At 43.0% G+C, this 16,555-nt stretch overlaps 2 protein-coding genes across 2 annotated transcripts in view; one reads left to right on the plus strand and one right to left on the minus strand.

Moving 5' to 3' along the window:
* Positions 1-16,555, minus strand: part of RMI1 (RecQ mediated genome instability 1) — a 274,637-nt gene that overhangs the window by 77,537 nt on the left and 180,545 nt on the right. The gene's annotated exons all lie outside the window — the stretch shown is intronic.
* Positions 9,239-16,555, plus strand: part of KIF27 (kinesin family member 27) — a 93,561-nt gene continuing 86,244 nt past the window's right edge. Inside the window, exons 1-2 of the mRNA XM_066256986.1 lie at positions 9,239-9,385; positions 15,129-15,513. Of these exons, the coding sequence (XP_066113083.1) occupies positions 15,216-15,513 (298 nt within the window). The 5' untranslated portion in view covers positions 9,239-9,385; positions 15,129-15,215. The remainder of the gene's footprint in view (positions 9,386-15,128; positions 15,514-16,555) is intronic.

The following is a 16,555-nucleotide window of genomic DNA, read 5'->3' on the forward strand; positions in this document are numbered from 1 at the left end:
GGGGCAGAGCATCGCCCCCTGCTGGGCAGAGCGTCGCCCCTGGTGGGTGTGCCGGGTGGATCCCGGTCGGGCGCATGCGGGAGTCTGTCTGACTGTCTCTCCCCGTTTCCAGCTTCAGAAAAATACAAAAAAAAAAAAAAAAAAAAAGAATTGATCCTTCCAGCTACTAAAGACATTTGTCGTGAACTTCTAGGAGAGACTGCAGTTAAAAAGATAGCACAGATGCCTCTTTCGGCTACCACAGTCACGAAGCGCACTGAGGAAATTGAATCACAATTGTTGGAAAGGATTAATAAATCACTGTGGTACGCGCTCCAGGTTGATGAATCTACAGATATTGACAACAAGGCAATGCTACTTGTTTACGTGCGTTATCTTTATCAAGAGGATGTGCATGAGGATATGTTTTGTGCACTATCATTGCCAACCAAAACCACAGCTGCAGAACTATTTAAATTGCTGGATGACTATATATCAGGAAAACTGAAATGGTATTTTTTTTTTTTTTTTTACAGGGACAGAGAGAGAGTCAGAGAGAGGGATAGATAGGGACAGACAGACAGGAATGGAGAGAGATGAGAAGCATCAATCATCAGTTTTTTGTTGCGACACCTTAGTTGTTCATTGATTACTTTCTCATATGTGCCTTGACTGGGGGCCTTCAGCAGACTGAGTAACTCTTTGCTGGAGCCAGCGACCTTGGGTCCAAGCTGGTGAGCTTTTTGCTCAAGCCAGATGAGCCCGCGCTCAAGCTGGTGACCTTGGGGTCTTGAACCTGGGTCCTTCCGCATCCCAGTCCGACGCTCTATCCACTGTGCCACTGCCTGGTCAGGCTGAAGTGGTCTTTTTGTGTCGGCATATGCACAGATGGAGCTGCTGCCATGACCAGAAAGATGTCTGGTTTTACTTGGATTAAGGAGGTTGTACCTGAATGCGAGTCTACGCACTGTGTCATTCACAGGGAAATGCTGGCTAGCTGAAATATACCACTGGAACTTAACAGCATATTGAATGATGTGGTTAAAGTTATTAACCACATCAAAGCACACGCCCTTCACTCGCACCTGTTCGAGCAGCTTTGTGAGGAAGTGAACGCGGAGCACAGACACCTTCTCTTATACACAGAAATAAGATGGTTATCCTGAGGGAGGTGCCTGGCCAGAGTGTTTGAATTACAAGAGCCGCTGCAGAGATTTCTCTCAGAAAAAGAGTCACCGCTAGGAGCACATTTCAGTGATGAGGAATGGGTGGCAAAACTCGCTTACTTGTGCGACATATTTAACCTCCTCAATGAACTCAATCGGTCACTTCAGGGGGAAATGACAACTGTCTTCAAGTTGGCAGATAAAGTAGCTGCATTTAAAGCCAAACTGGGCCTGACCTGTGGTGGCGCAGTGGATAAAGCGTCGACCTGGAAATGCTGAGGTGGCCGGTTCGAAACCCTGGGCTTGCTTGGTCAAGGCACATATGGGAGTTGATGCTTCCAGCTCCTCCCCCCTTCTCTCTCTCTCTCTCTCTCTGTCTCTCTCTCTCATCTCTAAAAAATGAATAAATAAAATTAAAAAAAAAAAAGAATTGCTTTAAGAAGCACTTGTGCAAAAAAAAAAACAACTCATATTAAAGCCAAACTGGATTTGTGGGGACGACGTGTGAACAGGGGTATATTTGACATGTTTCAAACATTTGTGGGAATTTTGGGAGAGACTGAGCCCAAGCCTTCATTGTCCCAGCTGGTGCATGATCACCTGTATTTGCTTTTGAAAGAGTTTGAACACTACTTCCCAACCACAAAAGACCCACGAATTGCCAAGGAATGGATCCGTGATCCATTTGTCAACAAACCAGGTGAATCGAGCGTGTCTATCCAAGAAGAGGATCAACTACTGGAGATGGCAAATGACGGCGGCCTTAAAAATATGTTTGAGACTACAACTCTGCCGGTGTTCTGGATTAAAGTCATAGCAGAATACCCCGAGATCGCCACAAACGCACTAAAAACCCTGTTGCCATTTCCGACATTCTATTTGTGTGAAGCGGAATTTTCTGCAGTGACAGCAACCAAAACAAAATTACGAAATAGACTGGCCATAAGCAGCACACTTCGGTGTCATTGTCTCCCATCACCCCTAGGTGGGACCGTCTCGTTGCAGAGAAACAAGCTCAGGGCTCCCACTGATTTAGCATTATGGTTGTTGAGAGATAGGCTGCTATCTCTCATTCTATATAAACATTATAATAAATAACCCTTAACTTACAATATTCATAACAATGGTGAGTTGTATTTTTCATGCACTTTATATTTGTTTTTGTGTTGTATCTTATTTTTAAGGCATGTTTAAATGTTACCATAGCGACTGGAAAGTGTTTGGAGGCAGAGAGGATGCTACTCATGTTATGTTGTTGGTGCAATGTTAAGAGGACGCTTCTAATAAAGTTGCATACGAGTACACAGTGGATTCATGTTTATTTTTATTGTCGTAGGTTCATGATTGGTAGCAAGCCTGAACCTGTCATATTACGTATTGATGTCAGACATGAAACGTTGTCAGAATAACAAATTTAAATACAGCCTGAATAATGAGGACATGCTCATTCCTCCTTTAACTTAGCCCAATAAATATAGTAAGTTCGACAATTATATTTAAAAATACCACAGTTTTTACGCTGGTCGCATAATTTTATTTTGTGCATTTATTCATCCCACCCTAAAGGCCAGTCCGTGAAAATATTTCCTGACATTAAACCGGTCCATGGTCCAAAAAACGTTGAGGACCACTGGTATAAAGCATTGACCTGGAACACTGAGGCTGCTAGTTCGAAACCTGAGGCTTGCCTGATCAAGGCACATATGGGAGTTGATGATTCCTGCTCCTCCTCCCCTTTTCTCTCTCTCTCTCTCTCTTTCCATTCTCTAAAAGGAATAAATAAAAATATATATTTTTTTAAAAAACCTATGCCTGACCAGGCGGTGGAGCAGTGGATAGAGCGTTGGACTGGGATGTGGAGGGACCAGGTTCGAGACCCCAAGGTCACCAGCTTGAGCACGGGCTCACCTGGTTTGAGCAAGGCTCACCAGCTTGAGCCCAAGGTCGCTGGTTCAAGCAAGCAGGTCACTTGGTCTGCTATAGTCCCCCAGTCAAGGCACATATGAGAAATTAATCAATGAACAACTAAGGAGCCGCAACGAAGAATTGATGTTTCTCATCTCTCTCCCTTCCTGTCTGTCTGTCCCTATCTTTCCCTCTCTCTGACTTTCTGTCTCTGCCACACACAAAAAAAAGAAACCTATATAGTTTTATTAGCCAATGTCAGCCCAATAAATTCAATAAAAATTTTAGAAAATGAACTTTAACTCAGTGTTGATGGTTATCATTTTGGTGAGTTTCGCTGAATATTTTTACTATTTTGTATTTTAAAAAAAATTATTGAGTTGACTTGGTTTGCCAAACTATACAGGTTTCAAGTGTACAACTTGATATAACACCTTCTACACACCACATTATGTACCCTCAGCCCCAATTTCTTGTATTTTTTATATGTGTATCTCTCCTTTGAACAAAGTTGAGAAAATTATCATTTTAGCTACCTAATAACTTTTTTTTTTTCATTTTTCTGAAGCTGGAAACGGGGAGGCAGTCAGACAGACTCCCGCATGCACCTGACCAGGATCCACCCGGCGTGCCCACCAGGGGGCGATGCTCTGCCCCTCTGGGGCGTCGCTCTGTTGCATCCAGAGCCATTCTAGCACCTGAGGCAGAGGCCACAGAGCCATCCTCAGTGCCTGGGCCATCTTTGCTCCAATGGAGCTTTGGCTGTGGGAGGGGAAGAGAGAGACAGAGAGGAAGGAGAGGGGGAGGGGTGGCGGGGTGGAGAAGCAGATGGGCGCTTCTCCTGTGTGCCCTGGCCAGAAATCGAACCCGGGACTACTGCACGCCAGGCCGACGCTCTACCGCTGAGCCAACCGGCCAGGGCTAGCTACCTAATAACTTTCAAGTACTTACTGTTCTGTGTGCTTTACAATTATTTCCTCCTTTCAAACTTTATAACCACTCTAGGAAGTACAGATGATTTTTATCCCAGTTCTTTAGGTGAGAAAACCATATAATGTTTGCATCCTTAATTGTAAGCATTCTCTTACACCAAATTTTTATAAACATGAATTTCAATGAGGACATAATATTGTCTCTCTTTTTTTAATATTGTCTCTTATAAATGTACTATTGTTAATTTGTCAATCCCTTTCATCGACCATATATGTAACTTCCAGGTTTTTGCTATTACAAATAATATCATAATGAAATGACTGATCATGATCCTTTATCAATATCTCTGTTATTTTAGGACAGATAACAAGAGGTGGGATTATGTATAAAAATGTCTGTCTCACTTGCAGATATTACATCGTGGTAAGTTGTTGACAGTTTAATAGGTGAAAATGGTTTATCATTTTAATTTGCATTGTTTGTTTTATTAGTGAAGTAAATCATTGACATGCAAGCCAGGCTTCAGCTTTCTTTCTTTTTAAAAAAATTTTTTAGCGAGAAACAGTGAGAGAGATGGAGGGACAGACAGGGACATACAGACAGGAAGGGAGGGAAAGGAGAGAGATGAGAAGCATCAACTCATAGTTGCGGCACCTTAATTGTTCATTGATTGCTTTCTCATCTCAATCCTTTGTCACAAATGTTTTGGTTAGCTATGTAGACTTTCCTGAAGATTTTGCAGCAGAGAGAGAGGAAGGGGTTCACATCGCATACCTCACGGCATACAACCTAAAGATTGCCGTTACTAGTGATTTCCGTTCTCCCTGGAATTACCTTATCAACTATCCTCCTTTTCCTCTGACTCAGCCTCTTCCCAACACCTTCCCCTTCCTCTACCTTCCTCATTTCTTCTCAAGAACAGTCACATAGTTCTTGTCCTGGTTCTCACATGAACAATACCATCCTCTTTTTGAAGCCTGAGTGCCAACCAAATCAAACCCAGGAGGCTTAGCTTCCACCTGGGCATAGGCAATAATTGCAAAGCATCTTCACAGCAAAATTATGTCTCTCCATACATAGATTTGTCATTCCAGATGCTATGAAGTAATATTCTCTATGATGTTACAGAAATGCTATAGGCAAAGGACTGATTTAGGGTCAAATTTGTGTCCTAAATAGATCATTATAGCAGGTGAGGAAGATGGATTTGTGAGGGCATGATTGGAGGCAGGTTCTAGCCTTGACAGATGGTGGGAGTGCAGGCTGCTCCACTCAGGGTCCTCTCTGTGCTGCCATTCAATTGCTTTGGTTTCCTTTACAGAGGCACAGAAGCTAATCAGCCCTCTTCCACTTCTTGTATGTCCAACCTGAAGGCCAGGGCCAATTTATTCTTGGTGCTGCTCTCTCAGGCTCTCCAGGTCACTTTTTTGTGTGTGTGTGTGACAGAGACAGAGACAGAGAGAGGGACAGATAGGGACAGACAGGAAGGGAGAGAGGTGAGAAGCATCAATTCTTTGTTGTAGCATCTTAGTTGTTCATTGATTGCTTTCTCATATGTGCCTTGACTGGGGGGCTATAGCAGAGCAAGTGACCCCTTGCTCAAGCCAGCAACCTTGGGCTCAAGCCAGTGACCTTTGGGCTCAAGCCAGCGACTATGGGGTCATGTCTATGATCCTACACTCAAGCTAGTGACCCCGTGCTCAAGCTGGTGAGCCCATGCTCAAGCCAGATACCTTGGGGTTTCAAACCTGGGTCCTCTGCGTCCCAGTCTGACACTCTATCCACTGCGCCACTGCCTGGTCAGGCCTCCAGGGCACTCTTAAAGCCTCCTGTAAGGCCAGAGGCCGCCGCCATCGTGGCCATTCACATGCAGGTTCTCATTGAATTCCGGCAGATGGTAAAGAAACAGTGGAAACAAAAAATGGTGGGCCATTCCTTTTTTCAAGTCTCACACTGGCCAGCAAGCAAACACACAGGGAAAACACTCTCTTTTCACTCAGGTCTCCCAAAGCCCTGACACATTCTCCGATTCCACAACCAAGTGAATTTTCTCTAGTTTCTCCTAGAATCAAAGGCCTCACCAGTCTGAGTGGAGCTCACAAAGCCCCTCAGCTCTGGTTCCTCATCTGCACATCTTCTGTCTGTGCACAAACTGGATTCTTCTTCAGCACTCTGCATTCTCTCTGCTTTTACTCTGCAAATATGGCTTCTTTCTGCCTCTTCTGCTCTCTTTTCAAAACTTTCTGGAGTGAGCCTTGGCCGGTTAGCTCAGTGGTAGAGCGTCGGCCTGGCGTGCAGAAGTCCCGGGTTCGATTCCCGGCCAGGGCACACAGGAGAAGCGCCCATCTGCTTCTCCACCCCTCCCCCTCTCCTTCCTCTCTGTCTCTCTCTTCCCCTCCCGCAGCGAGGCTCCATTGGAGCAAAGATGGCCCGGGTGCTGGGGATGGCTCCTTGGCCTCTGCCCCAGGCGCTAGAGTGGCTCTGGTCGCAACAGAGCGATGCTCCAGAGGGGCAGAGCATCGCCCCCTGGTGGGCGTGCCGGGTGAGTCCCAGTCGGGCACATGCGGGAGTCTGTCTGACTGTCTCTCCCCGTTTCCAGCTTCAGAAAAATACAAAAAAAAATACACAAAAAAACAACTTTCTGGAGTGAAAACCTCTTCTCCAGCAAACATTAACAAAACAATGGCCCTTCCCAAGCAGGAAGGTAATTTGCCATTTCACAGACCACATATACCTGGCGCTGCCCAGCCCCTAAATGCAAGCTATAAGCAAGCAAACATAAAAAATCATATATTAAGCCCTGGCCGGTTGGCTCAGTGGTAGAGCGTCAGCCTGGCATGCAGGAGTCCCAGGTTCGATTCCCGGCCAGGGCACACAGGAGAGGTGCCCATCTGCTTCTCCATCCCTCCCCTTCTCCTTCCTTTCTGTCTCTCTCTTCCCCTCCTGCAGCTCGGGAGCTGAGGATGGCTCCATGGCCTCTGCCTCAGGTGCTAGAATGGCTCTGGTTGCGACAGAGCAACGCCCCAGAGCAACGCCCCAGATGGGCAGAGCATTGCCCCCTGGTGGGCATGCCGGGTGGATCCCTGTCGGGTGCATGCGGGAGCCTGTCTGACTGCCTCCCAGTTTCCAACTTCAGAAAAATACAAAAAAAAATCATATTTTAAAAACTTATTTGACCAACATTCCTTTGACTTAGGAGGGAAGCCTCTTGCTTGTGAATCCTCTATTCACTACCCCACATGACTCTCTCCCTTAGCACTGAAGTCCTTAAAGGACTTTCAAAGAAGATAGGATTGGGATTGGAGTGGAATTATTTTTGATCTGCTGTAAATCTTGTGTGTGTGTGTGTGTGTGTGTGAGAGAGAGAGAGAGAGAGAGACGATTTGTGTTCACTGTGCAATATGGGGAAACTTGAGTGACCACTTCTCTTTAACTTTGAACTCAAGACACCAATTTTGGGGCAACAGGAAATGTCCCATTCCAATCCCGTTAGGCATTTTCTGACCTCCTCTGTGAACAGTGTGGCTTCCTGAGTCCTGCTGCTGAGCCTTCCTTGTAATTCTCAAATCTACATTGTTATTGTTATTCATTGAAGCTTTGTCAGCAGTCTAGGTTGACATAACAATTTACTGTCCTGAAGTACAACTTTAAGAGTTCTAAAAATGTAATATAACTAACAAATTCATATATTTGAATTTTTAAAGTTCAGAATAACTTAATTTAATAATTAAGTAGCTCTTTTTTTACCTTCACTCCTAAATTTCATGAGAGAAGGAATGCTGTTTGAAGATGCTTACATTGTGCTACCAAAAATGGGAGGCACTGAGGCTTTTTTTTTCTTTTTCTTAATTTAGATTTTATTTATTCATTTTAGAGAGGACAGAGAGAGAGAGAAAGGTGGGTGGGGCAGAAAGCATCAACTCCCATATGTGCCTTGACCAGGCAAGCCTAGGGTTTCGAACCAGCGACCTCAGCATTCCGGGTCAACACTTTGCCCACTGCACCACCACAGGTCAGACGGCACTGAGGCTTTTAAAACTAAATTGGAGCCTGACCAGGTGGTGGCGCAGTGGATAGAGCGTCGGACTGGGATGCAGAGGACCCGGGTTTGAGACCCCGAGGTTGCCAGCTTGAGCGTGGGCTCATCTGGTTTGAGCAAAAATTCACCAGCTTGGACCCAAGGTTGCTGGCTCAAGCAAGGGGTTACTCGGTCTGCTGAAGGCCCACAGTCAAGGCACATATGAGAAAGCAATCAATGAACAACTAAGGTGTCGCAACGCACAGCGAAAAACTAATGATTGATGCTTCTCATCTCTCTCCGTTCCTGTCTGTCTGTCCCTGTCTATCCCTCTCTCTGACTCTCTCTCTGTCTCTGTAAAAAATAAATAAATAAAACTAAATTGGAAAAGTTAAACAGAATTACCACGACTCAGCAATTCCACTTCTAAGTCTATCTGAAAACTGACATTAGACAAATACTTCACCATGAAAGTTTATAGCAGAATTATTATTCATAATAGCCAAATAATAGAAACAGCCCACATGTCCATCAACTTATGAATGAATAAATAATAAATGTGGTATGTACATATAATTGAATATTATTCAGCCATAAAACAGAATAGTACTGATACATGCTAAAACATGGGTGAACCTGGAAAACATTGTTTAGCAAAAAAAGACAAATAAAAGGCCACAAATTGTATGATTCTGTGAATACAAAATGTCAAGAACAGGTACATCCATAGAGACAGATAGCAGATTACTGGTTGCCAGGGGTTGAGGTAAAAGGAATGGGAGTGGCTACTAACTGGTGCAGGGTTTCCTTTCTGGGGTGATGAAAATGTTTTGGAATAAAGTTGATGGTTGCATTGTAAACGTCTAAAATATCACTGAAGAGCATAGTTCAAAAAGTTCATTTTATGTTATGCGAACTTGACTTCAATAAGAATAAACTGAATTGGTAGCTAAAATATTGAAAACGCAATATAAATCTTATATATCACACTCATTTTTACCAATCCTTGGAGAGCTATTTTGGCTCAGCAGTCTGAGATGGGTCCCCCGCGGTGTTGGCTTTTTAGCAACGCTCGGAGGTAGGCCTTCTAGAGCCGGGCGGTAAATTCCCCGAGGCCGGACGTGGTGGGGCGGGGCTTGACTGGCTCCGGTAGGGCAAGGGGCGGGGCTTGACGAGAAGGGGCGTGGCTGGGACCGGGGCGGGGTCCGACGCGCAGCGTGACATCCGGACGGGAGAGAGCGCACTGGCTTCGGGCTTTACCGGTTGCCGTGAGAACTCGTGACAACAAAAGGCGCGGACGGCGGCGGCGGCGGCGCGGTAGAGGAAACAGAGGAGTTAGTTCTGCGCTGCGCTCGCCGCCGGAGACCCGGGCTTTCTCTCGCTGGTCAGTGCGCGGCGAGCCGGGTGGCCAGGCTGGCGGGGTCGAGTGTGTCGTGGCACCACCTGCCGCGCGCCAGGCCCGCCGTTGAAAGGAGGGGCGCGGGCCGGAAGAGGGGCGCTCTGAAGCCGCCGCGGGTGGGTTTGGGGGGCGTTGGGGCGCCGACGAGGGCGCCCCAGGGTTGCTGGGACCCCTGCAGAGCGGCCAGAGAAAGTTGGGTGCCCTGAGAAGGGCGGGGGGAATAGGGATGCGCGGGACCGAGCCGCACTGAGTTCGGTCCTTGTGTATTTCTGGTGTTCGTACTTCCATCTGCGGGATTTGGAAGGAATAGGAAGGCCCACCCACTTTGGGGGTTTTGTTTTGTAGCAGGCCGCCTTTTTTTCATCGCGGTTGTTGGAACTTATGCAGTTGAAGTGTTGTAGAAGTCCGATAGCCCCTCCTGCAGAGGTAGTTGTTAATTGATAAAGATAGATGCCCAATTCTTTCTTTAAAACACCTTTCAGATAACACAACTCTCTTCAAGTTTTTAAATCTTTTATGTTTTTCCCTTATTACTGCCTACTCCATCTAGTTCTTTATGTATTTGGAGCCTTTACTGAGATCTTATGCTTTTCATTGTCTGTTTGCTGGGTAATTTCTTATGGAAATATTAACAAGCCACAATTTTTAGACGCCCACTACTTATGTAAAACCAAGGCCACAGGATGGCAGCAGTATTTGGAAACTCTTATTTGTGGTTAATGATATGGCAACAATGATCAGATATTTCTCTTGCCTTTGCTCAGATTTCAAACTTCCATGAGTATGCCTAAGTATTACTAGCCAGTCAGCTTTCATCTTTCTTTACCTTTAATGATGACATAATATATATGCTTCAGATGACTAATTGACTAGAAGCTGAAGAAGTTTAAGTGCTCTGGATTAAAAATTTTTGTTTTAAATTTATTGATTGATTTGAGAGAAAAGGGTGAGAGAAACCGATTTGTTTCACTTACTTATGCATTCATTGGTTGATTTGATTCTGTTTTTGTTTTTGTTTTATTAGGTGAGAGGAGGGGTGATAGGCTGACTCCTGCATGCGCCCCACCGGAATCCACCTGGCAACCCCATCTGGGGCTGTTGCTCCAGTTCCAAGCTACTTTTAGAGCTGAGGCTGATATGTTTTGACTAACTGAGCTATCCTGAGCACCCTGTGGGTCCAGGCTACAACCAATTGAGCCACTGGCTACCGGAGGGGAAAAGGGAGAGAAGGGGAGAGGTAAGGGAAGAGAAGCAGATGATCACTTCTCCTGTGTGCCCTGACGGAAAATTAACCAGGAAATCCATATGCTGGGTGGACGCTCTATCCATTGAACCACCCACCAGCCCCCCCCTCAAGATTTTATTTATTGATTTTACAGAGAGAGGGGCAGGGGGAAGCAAGAAATATATCAGTTCGTGTTTCACATCACGTCCAAGGTTTCAAACCAGTGACCTCAGCATTCCAGGTCCAGGCTCTATTCACTGCAGTACCACAGGCCAGGCTCATTGGTTGATTCTTGCATGTGCTCTGATTGGGGATGAAACCTGCAACCTTGGCATATGGTATCAGGGACTGCCTCTAACCAACTGAGCTACCTAGCCAGAGCTAAAGTGTGGCCTTGGCCGGTTGGCTCAGTGGTAGAGTGTTGGCCTGGCGTGCAGAAGTCCGGGTTTGATTCCCGGCCAGGGCACACAGGAGAAGCGCCCATCTGCTTCTCCACCCCACCCCCTCCCCCTCTCCTTCCTCTCTGTCTCTCTCTTCCCCTTCTGCAGCCGAGGTTCCATTGGAGCAAAGATGGCCCGGGCGCTGGGGATGGCTCCATGACCTCTTCCTTAGGCGCTAGAGTGGCTCTGGTCGCAACAGAGCTAGGCCCCGGATGGGCAGAGCATCGCCCCCTGGTGGGCGTACTGGGTGGATCCCGGTCGGGCTTATGCAGGAGTCTGTCTGACTGCCTCCCTGTTTCCAGCTTCAGGAAAAAAAAAAAATTGTATATTAATTTCTTGCAAGCCATGTATGTGTTTTTGGGCCCCTGATTTTGTAGCCAAATTCCTGTTACAAAAACCAAGAAAAGGAAAATATCCCAATTACACTTAGCACTTTTTATTAGCAATTTCATTGGAAGTAGTTAGGCTTGGCTTAACACAGACCATGACTTGTTTTGATGTGATGGCATAACAGCAACAACAAAAAAGAATCTGTGTGATGAAACTTCTAATGTAGGTGTTTAAAGACATTTGAAGAAACCAACTCAACACAGCATGTCTGCAATTTCTTTGGAAAAGTTTTCACTACCAAATGATTGTTGAGTCCTTTAGGATCCAAGAAAAGATTCATATGAGTATTTATTTTTTCAGTGCTGAATTTCAGTAGAATGAATAAAACTAACAAGATTAGTTGCATCTCTTTAGAGGCCATTAAAAATAATCTGCTGACTCCCAAGTTTTGGGATTTTACAGCCCTAGGGAGCTGATATTTCTTTACTTTCAGTGGACTCTTAGTAGAGTGATGTAAATGTTTTTTTGTCATTGTTATTCTTTTCAGACTATCCACTCACAGTTACAAATGTACAATACTGCTGCAAAATTTTTTAAAAGGCTAGTGAATATTAAAAATGTCTTAATTAACATTTCCATAGCACATAATACTGAAAATGTTATTGTACTTCATTAGTCTGCTAGGTTACTTAATGATATTGTTCAAGACTTGCACTCTCCCAAACTGATTATTTTTCATCATCTGCACTAAACATTATCATAGATTACTTGTTACATTTTATTTATTTATTTTAGCAGGTGAGAGAGACAGAGATAGGAGAGGAGAGATGAGAAGCATCAACTTGTAGTTGTGGTTTAGTTGTTCATTGATTGCTTTCTCATACATGCTTGACTGGGGGACTCCAGTGGAGCTCGTGACCCCTTGCTCAAGCCAGTGACAATGGGGTCATGTGTATGATCCCACGCTCAAGCTGGTGAGCTCATGCTCAAGCTGGATGGACCTGTGCTCAAGCCCACAACCTTGGAGTTTCCAACCTGGGTCCTCAGCGTCCCAGGTTGATGCTCTATCCATTACAGATTACACCACCACCTGGTCAGGCAGTCGCTAAATTTTTAAACCTTTTATCCTACTAAGACAATATTTGTATACTGTACAAGTTTTTATGCAATCATGTTTTCATTTCTGTTTGGTATACACCTAAGAGTAGCATTTCTAGGTCAAATGATAACTCTCTCTTTAACTTACTGAGGAACTGCCAGACTGTTTTCCAAGGCAGCTGCATCATTTTACATTCCCATCAGGAGTATATGAGGGTTCTGTAGTCTCTACATTCTTCCTAACACTTATGGCCTGTCTTTTCTATTGTAGTTATGTAGCAGTGTGAAATGGTATCTCTTTGTGTGTGTGTGTGAGTGTGAGTATGACAGAGACAGAGAGGGACAGATAGGGACAGACAAAAAGGAAGAGAGAGATGAGAAGCATCAATTCTTGCCACACCTTAGTTCATTGATTGCTTTCTCTACCTCATTGTGTTTTTGATTGTATTTCTCTGATAGCTAATGTTGAGAATCTTTGCCTCTGCTTATTGGCCATTTTAATATTTTCTTTGAAGAATTGTGTTTTTAGAGCCTTTGCCCATTTTAAAATTGGGTTTTACTTTTTCTATGGAGTTGTCTTAGTTCTTTATATAGTCTAGATACAGTCCTTTATTAGATATATGACTTGCAAATATTTTCTCCCATTCAATGAGTTGTCTTTTCACTTCCTTGAATGGTGTCTTTTGAGGCATAAAATTTTTAACTTTAAGTATATTTTATCTATTTTTCCTTTTACTGCTTATTACTCTTGCTTTTGGTGTTATATCTGAGAAACCATTGCCACATCCAGCATCAGGAAGAGTAACCCATATGTTTTTTTTTTAAGAATTGTATAGTTGCAACCCTTACATTTAGGTCTATGAACTATTTTGAATTAACTTTTGTATATATGAGGTAGAAGTCCAATGTCAAATTTATGAGAGTGGATATCCAGTTATCCCATGACCATTTGTTGAAAAGACTATCTTTCTCCATTGAATTGTGTTGGTATGCTTGTTAAGAATTAATTGCCTATAAGTGAGATGACTTATTTCTGGATTCTTGATTCTTTTCCACGGATCTCTAAGTCTGGCTTTTGCCTGCACCAGACTGTCTTGATTACTGTTGCTTGTTTTTTTGTTTGTTTATTTTTTAAATCAAGTGAGAGACAGGGAGGTGGACAGACAGACTCCCGCATGTACTGGGATCCATCTGGCAACCCCTGTCTGGGGCTGATGTTCTTCCCATCATGGGCTGCTGCTCCACTGCTCGGCAACCGAATATTTTGGTGCCGGAGGCGAGGCCATGGAGCCATTCTCAACATCAGGGGCCAACTTGCTAAACCAAGCCATGGCTGCAGGAGGGGAAGACAGAGAGAGAGACAGAGACAGAGACAGAGAAGGGGGAGGGGTGGAGAAGCAGATGGTCACTTCTGTGTGCCCTGACCAGTGTTGCTTGTTTTTAATATTGGGGAAGTATGTCCTCCAGTTTTGTTCTTTTTTACTATTGTTTTTGTTATTCTGTGTCCGTTGACTTTCCATATGAATTTTAGGATCAGCTTGCCACTTTCTACAATGAAGTCAGTGGGTTGTCATAGGAGTTGTGTTTCTTTCCAATCCAGGAACATTAAATATTTTTTTATTTATTTAGATCTTCTTTACTTTAATTCAGCAATATTTTGTAGTTTTTAAAGTATCGATTTTAAACTTTATTTAAAAATGTATTCCTAAATATTTTATTTTTTGATGCTAATGTAAATGGAATTGTTTTCTTAATTTATTTTTCAGATTGTTCATTCTAAGTGTAGTTGTAAGTGTAGCTACCAATTTTTAATGTATTAATTCCACCAGAGATCTTCAAAAATAAGTATAACATAATTTAGGAGTAGAAAAGTAGTTTTTCTGAGACCCATGTACGTAGACAAAAGTAAGTGGTTACCAGAGGCAGAGGGGTGAAAGTAATAGGAATAAAAGGGGGCCAAATATATGGTGACGGGAAGTGGTTTGACCTTGGGTGATGAGCACATAACACATTGAATAGTTCACATGTACACCTGAAACCTATGTGTTCCTATGGACCAGTGTCAGCCCCTTAAATTTAATTTCTAAAAAAAAATTGGTTTTTCTGTTAGTATTGATTATTATTGAATAAAAAATTACTTTAAAATTTATATTGACTTATGAAAATCCTTAAAATTATGTCATGAATTTGTTTATAATATTTGTGGCAAAGAGGAGATGTTGTTTTTTAATATATAGCTATCCTGGTGCAAGGATTTGCTTTTAACACGTGTACAATTACCCAGTTATTTCCTTGCCTTAATTTTCTAACCATCACTCCCCAGTTATTCAAAATTTAGATTAATGAGTAGGGAAACATCATTACAGAAAGAAGGACAGAATGGACTTCTTTGTGCTTATCATTTAGTTTCGTCATTTACCGTCTCATGGGCTCCACTCCCTAGATTATTTTACAGCAAATCCAGACATCATATTGTTTTATCTATAAATTATACAGGTTCTTTTGCAAGACAGATTACTCTTTATAACTGTCTTATGTTGGAACAAAACCTACTGTAGTTGACTTTGCTTTAGATGATTTGTTTATTAGGATAGAGGAGTCAATAATTAAATTTTGTTTTTATTTTGATATGCAGGAGTCCAAATCTTATGTAAAATGGATGCTTCTCACACTAGATACTGAATATTAAGTAGAAAATTGATTTAGTAAAATCTAAGCTGCCATGGAAGAAATACCAATAAAAGTTGCTGTAAGAATTAGACCTCTGCTTTGCAAAGAAATTCTTCATAAGCATCAAGTTTGTGTGAGAGTTATTCCAAACACCCAGCAAATTATCATTGGGAGAGATAGAGTCTTTACTTTTGATTTTGTTTTTGGCAAAAACTCCACTCAAGATGAAGTTTATAATACGTGCATAAAGCCACTTGTGTTGTCACTCATTGAAGGCTATAATGCAACTGTTTTTGCCTATGGACAAACTGGATCTGGGAAGACATACACCATTGGAGGAGGCCATGTTGGTAAGATTCTCATATTATTTGAATTTTGAGACACTTTTTTTTTTAATTAAGTGAAAGGCAGGGAGGCAGAGAGACAGACTCCTGCATACACCCCAACTGGGATCCACCTGGCAAGCCCCCAGCAGGGCGATGCTCTGCCCATCTGAGGCTGCTGCTCTGTTGCTCAGCAACCGTATTTCAGTGCCTGGGGAGGCTATGGAGCCATCCTCAGTGCCTGGGGCCAACTTGCTTGACCATTTGAGGCATGACTATGGGAGTGGAAGAGAGAGAGAGAGAGAGAAGGGGGAGGGGGAGGTGTGGAGAAGTAGATGGTCACTTTTTCTGTGTGCCCTGAGCTGGAATCAAACCCTGGACTTCTATACACTGGGCCGATGCTCTACTGCTGAGCCAACTGGCCTGGCCATGATGCTTATTTAAACTAATACTAAATTTTTTTCTACTTTTCAGAACATTTTGATGTACTGACTTTTATCAGGCATAATCTCTAAAAATTTTTATTTCTGTATTCTTTAAATAGCATATAATAACTAAATGATGGCTGTTAAGGTATAAAACTTACAAGTTTTCTCTATGAAATAGTTTATTTTTCTTATAAGCCTTAACATTGAAATGTGGTGTTTAGGTTACCAAAATATGTATTGAAGCTTTATTATCAATATAATTTGAAATAGAGCTTTTTGATGTCTTGAATTTTTGTGCTGTTTTGTTATCTGTTGAAGTGGGGCATGATCAGCTATATGTACTGGCTAATCCAGAAGGCTGATATATAGTATAGTTTATAAATACTATTGGATAGTTCCTGGAAGCTGTTGAAAAAGGAATGTGCACTTTCTCCCATGTATTGGAAAACCTACAGCTTCCTTTGTTTGCCACAGGATGGCAGTATTGCATCTTAAATTAGGTGAAAGGCAGCCCAATTTAATAGAGGTTCAAATTTTTTTATCTGGGCATATCTATCAATTTTTTTTTTTTTTTTTTTTGGACACAGACAGAGAGTCAGAGAGAGGGACTGATTGGCACAGACAGGAAGGGAGAAAGATGA

Source organism: Saccopteryx bilineata, chromosome 2 (genome assembly GCF_036850765.1).
Source record: "Saccopteryx bilineata isolate mSacBil1 chromosome 2, mSacBil1_pri_phased_curated, whole genome shotgun sequence".
NCBI lineage: Eukaryota > Metazoa > Chordata > Mammalia > Chiroptera > Emballonuridae > Saccopteryx > Saccopteryx bilineata.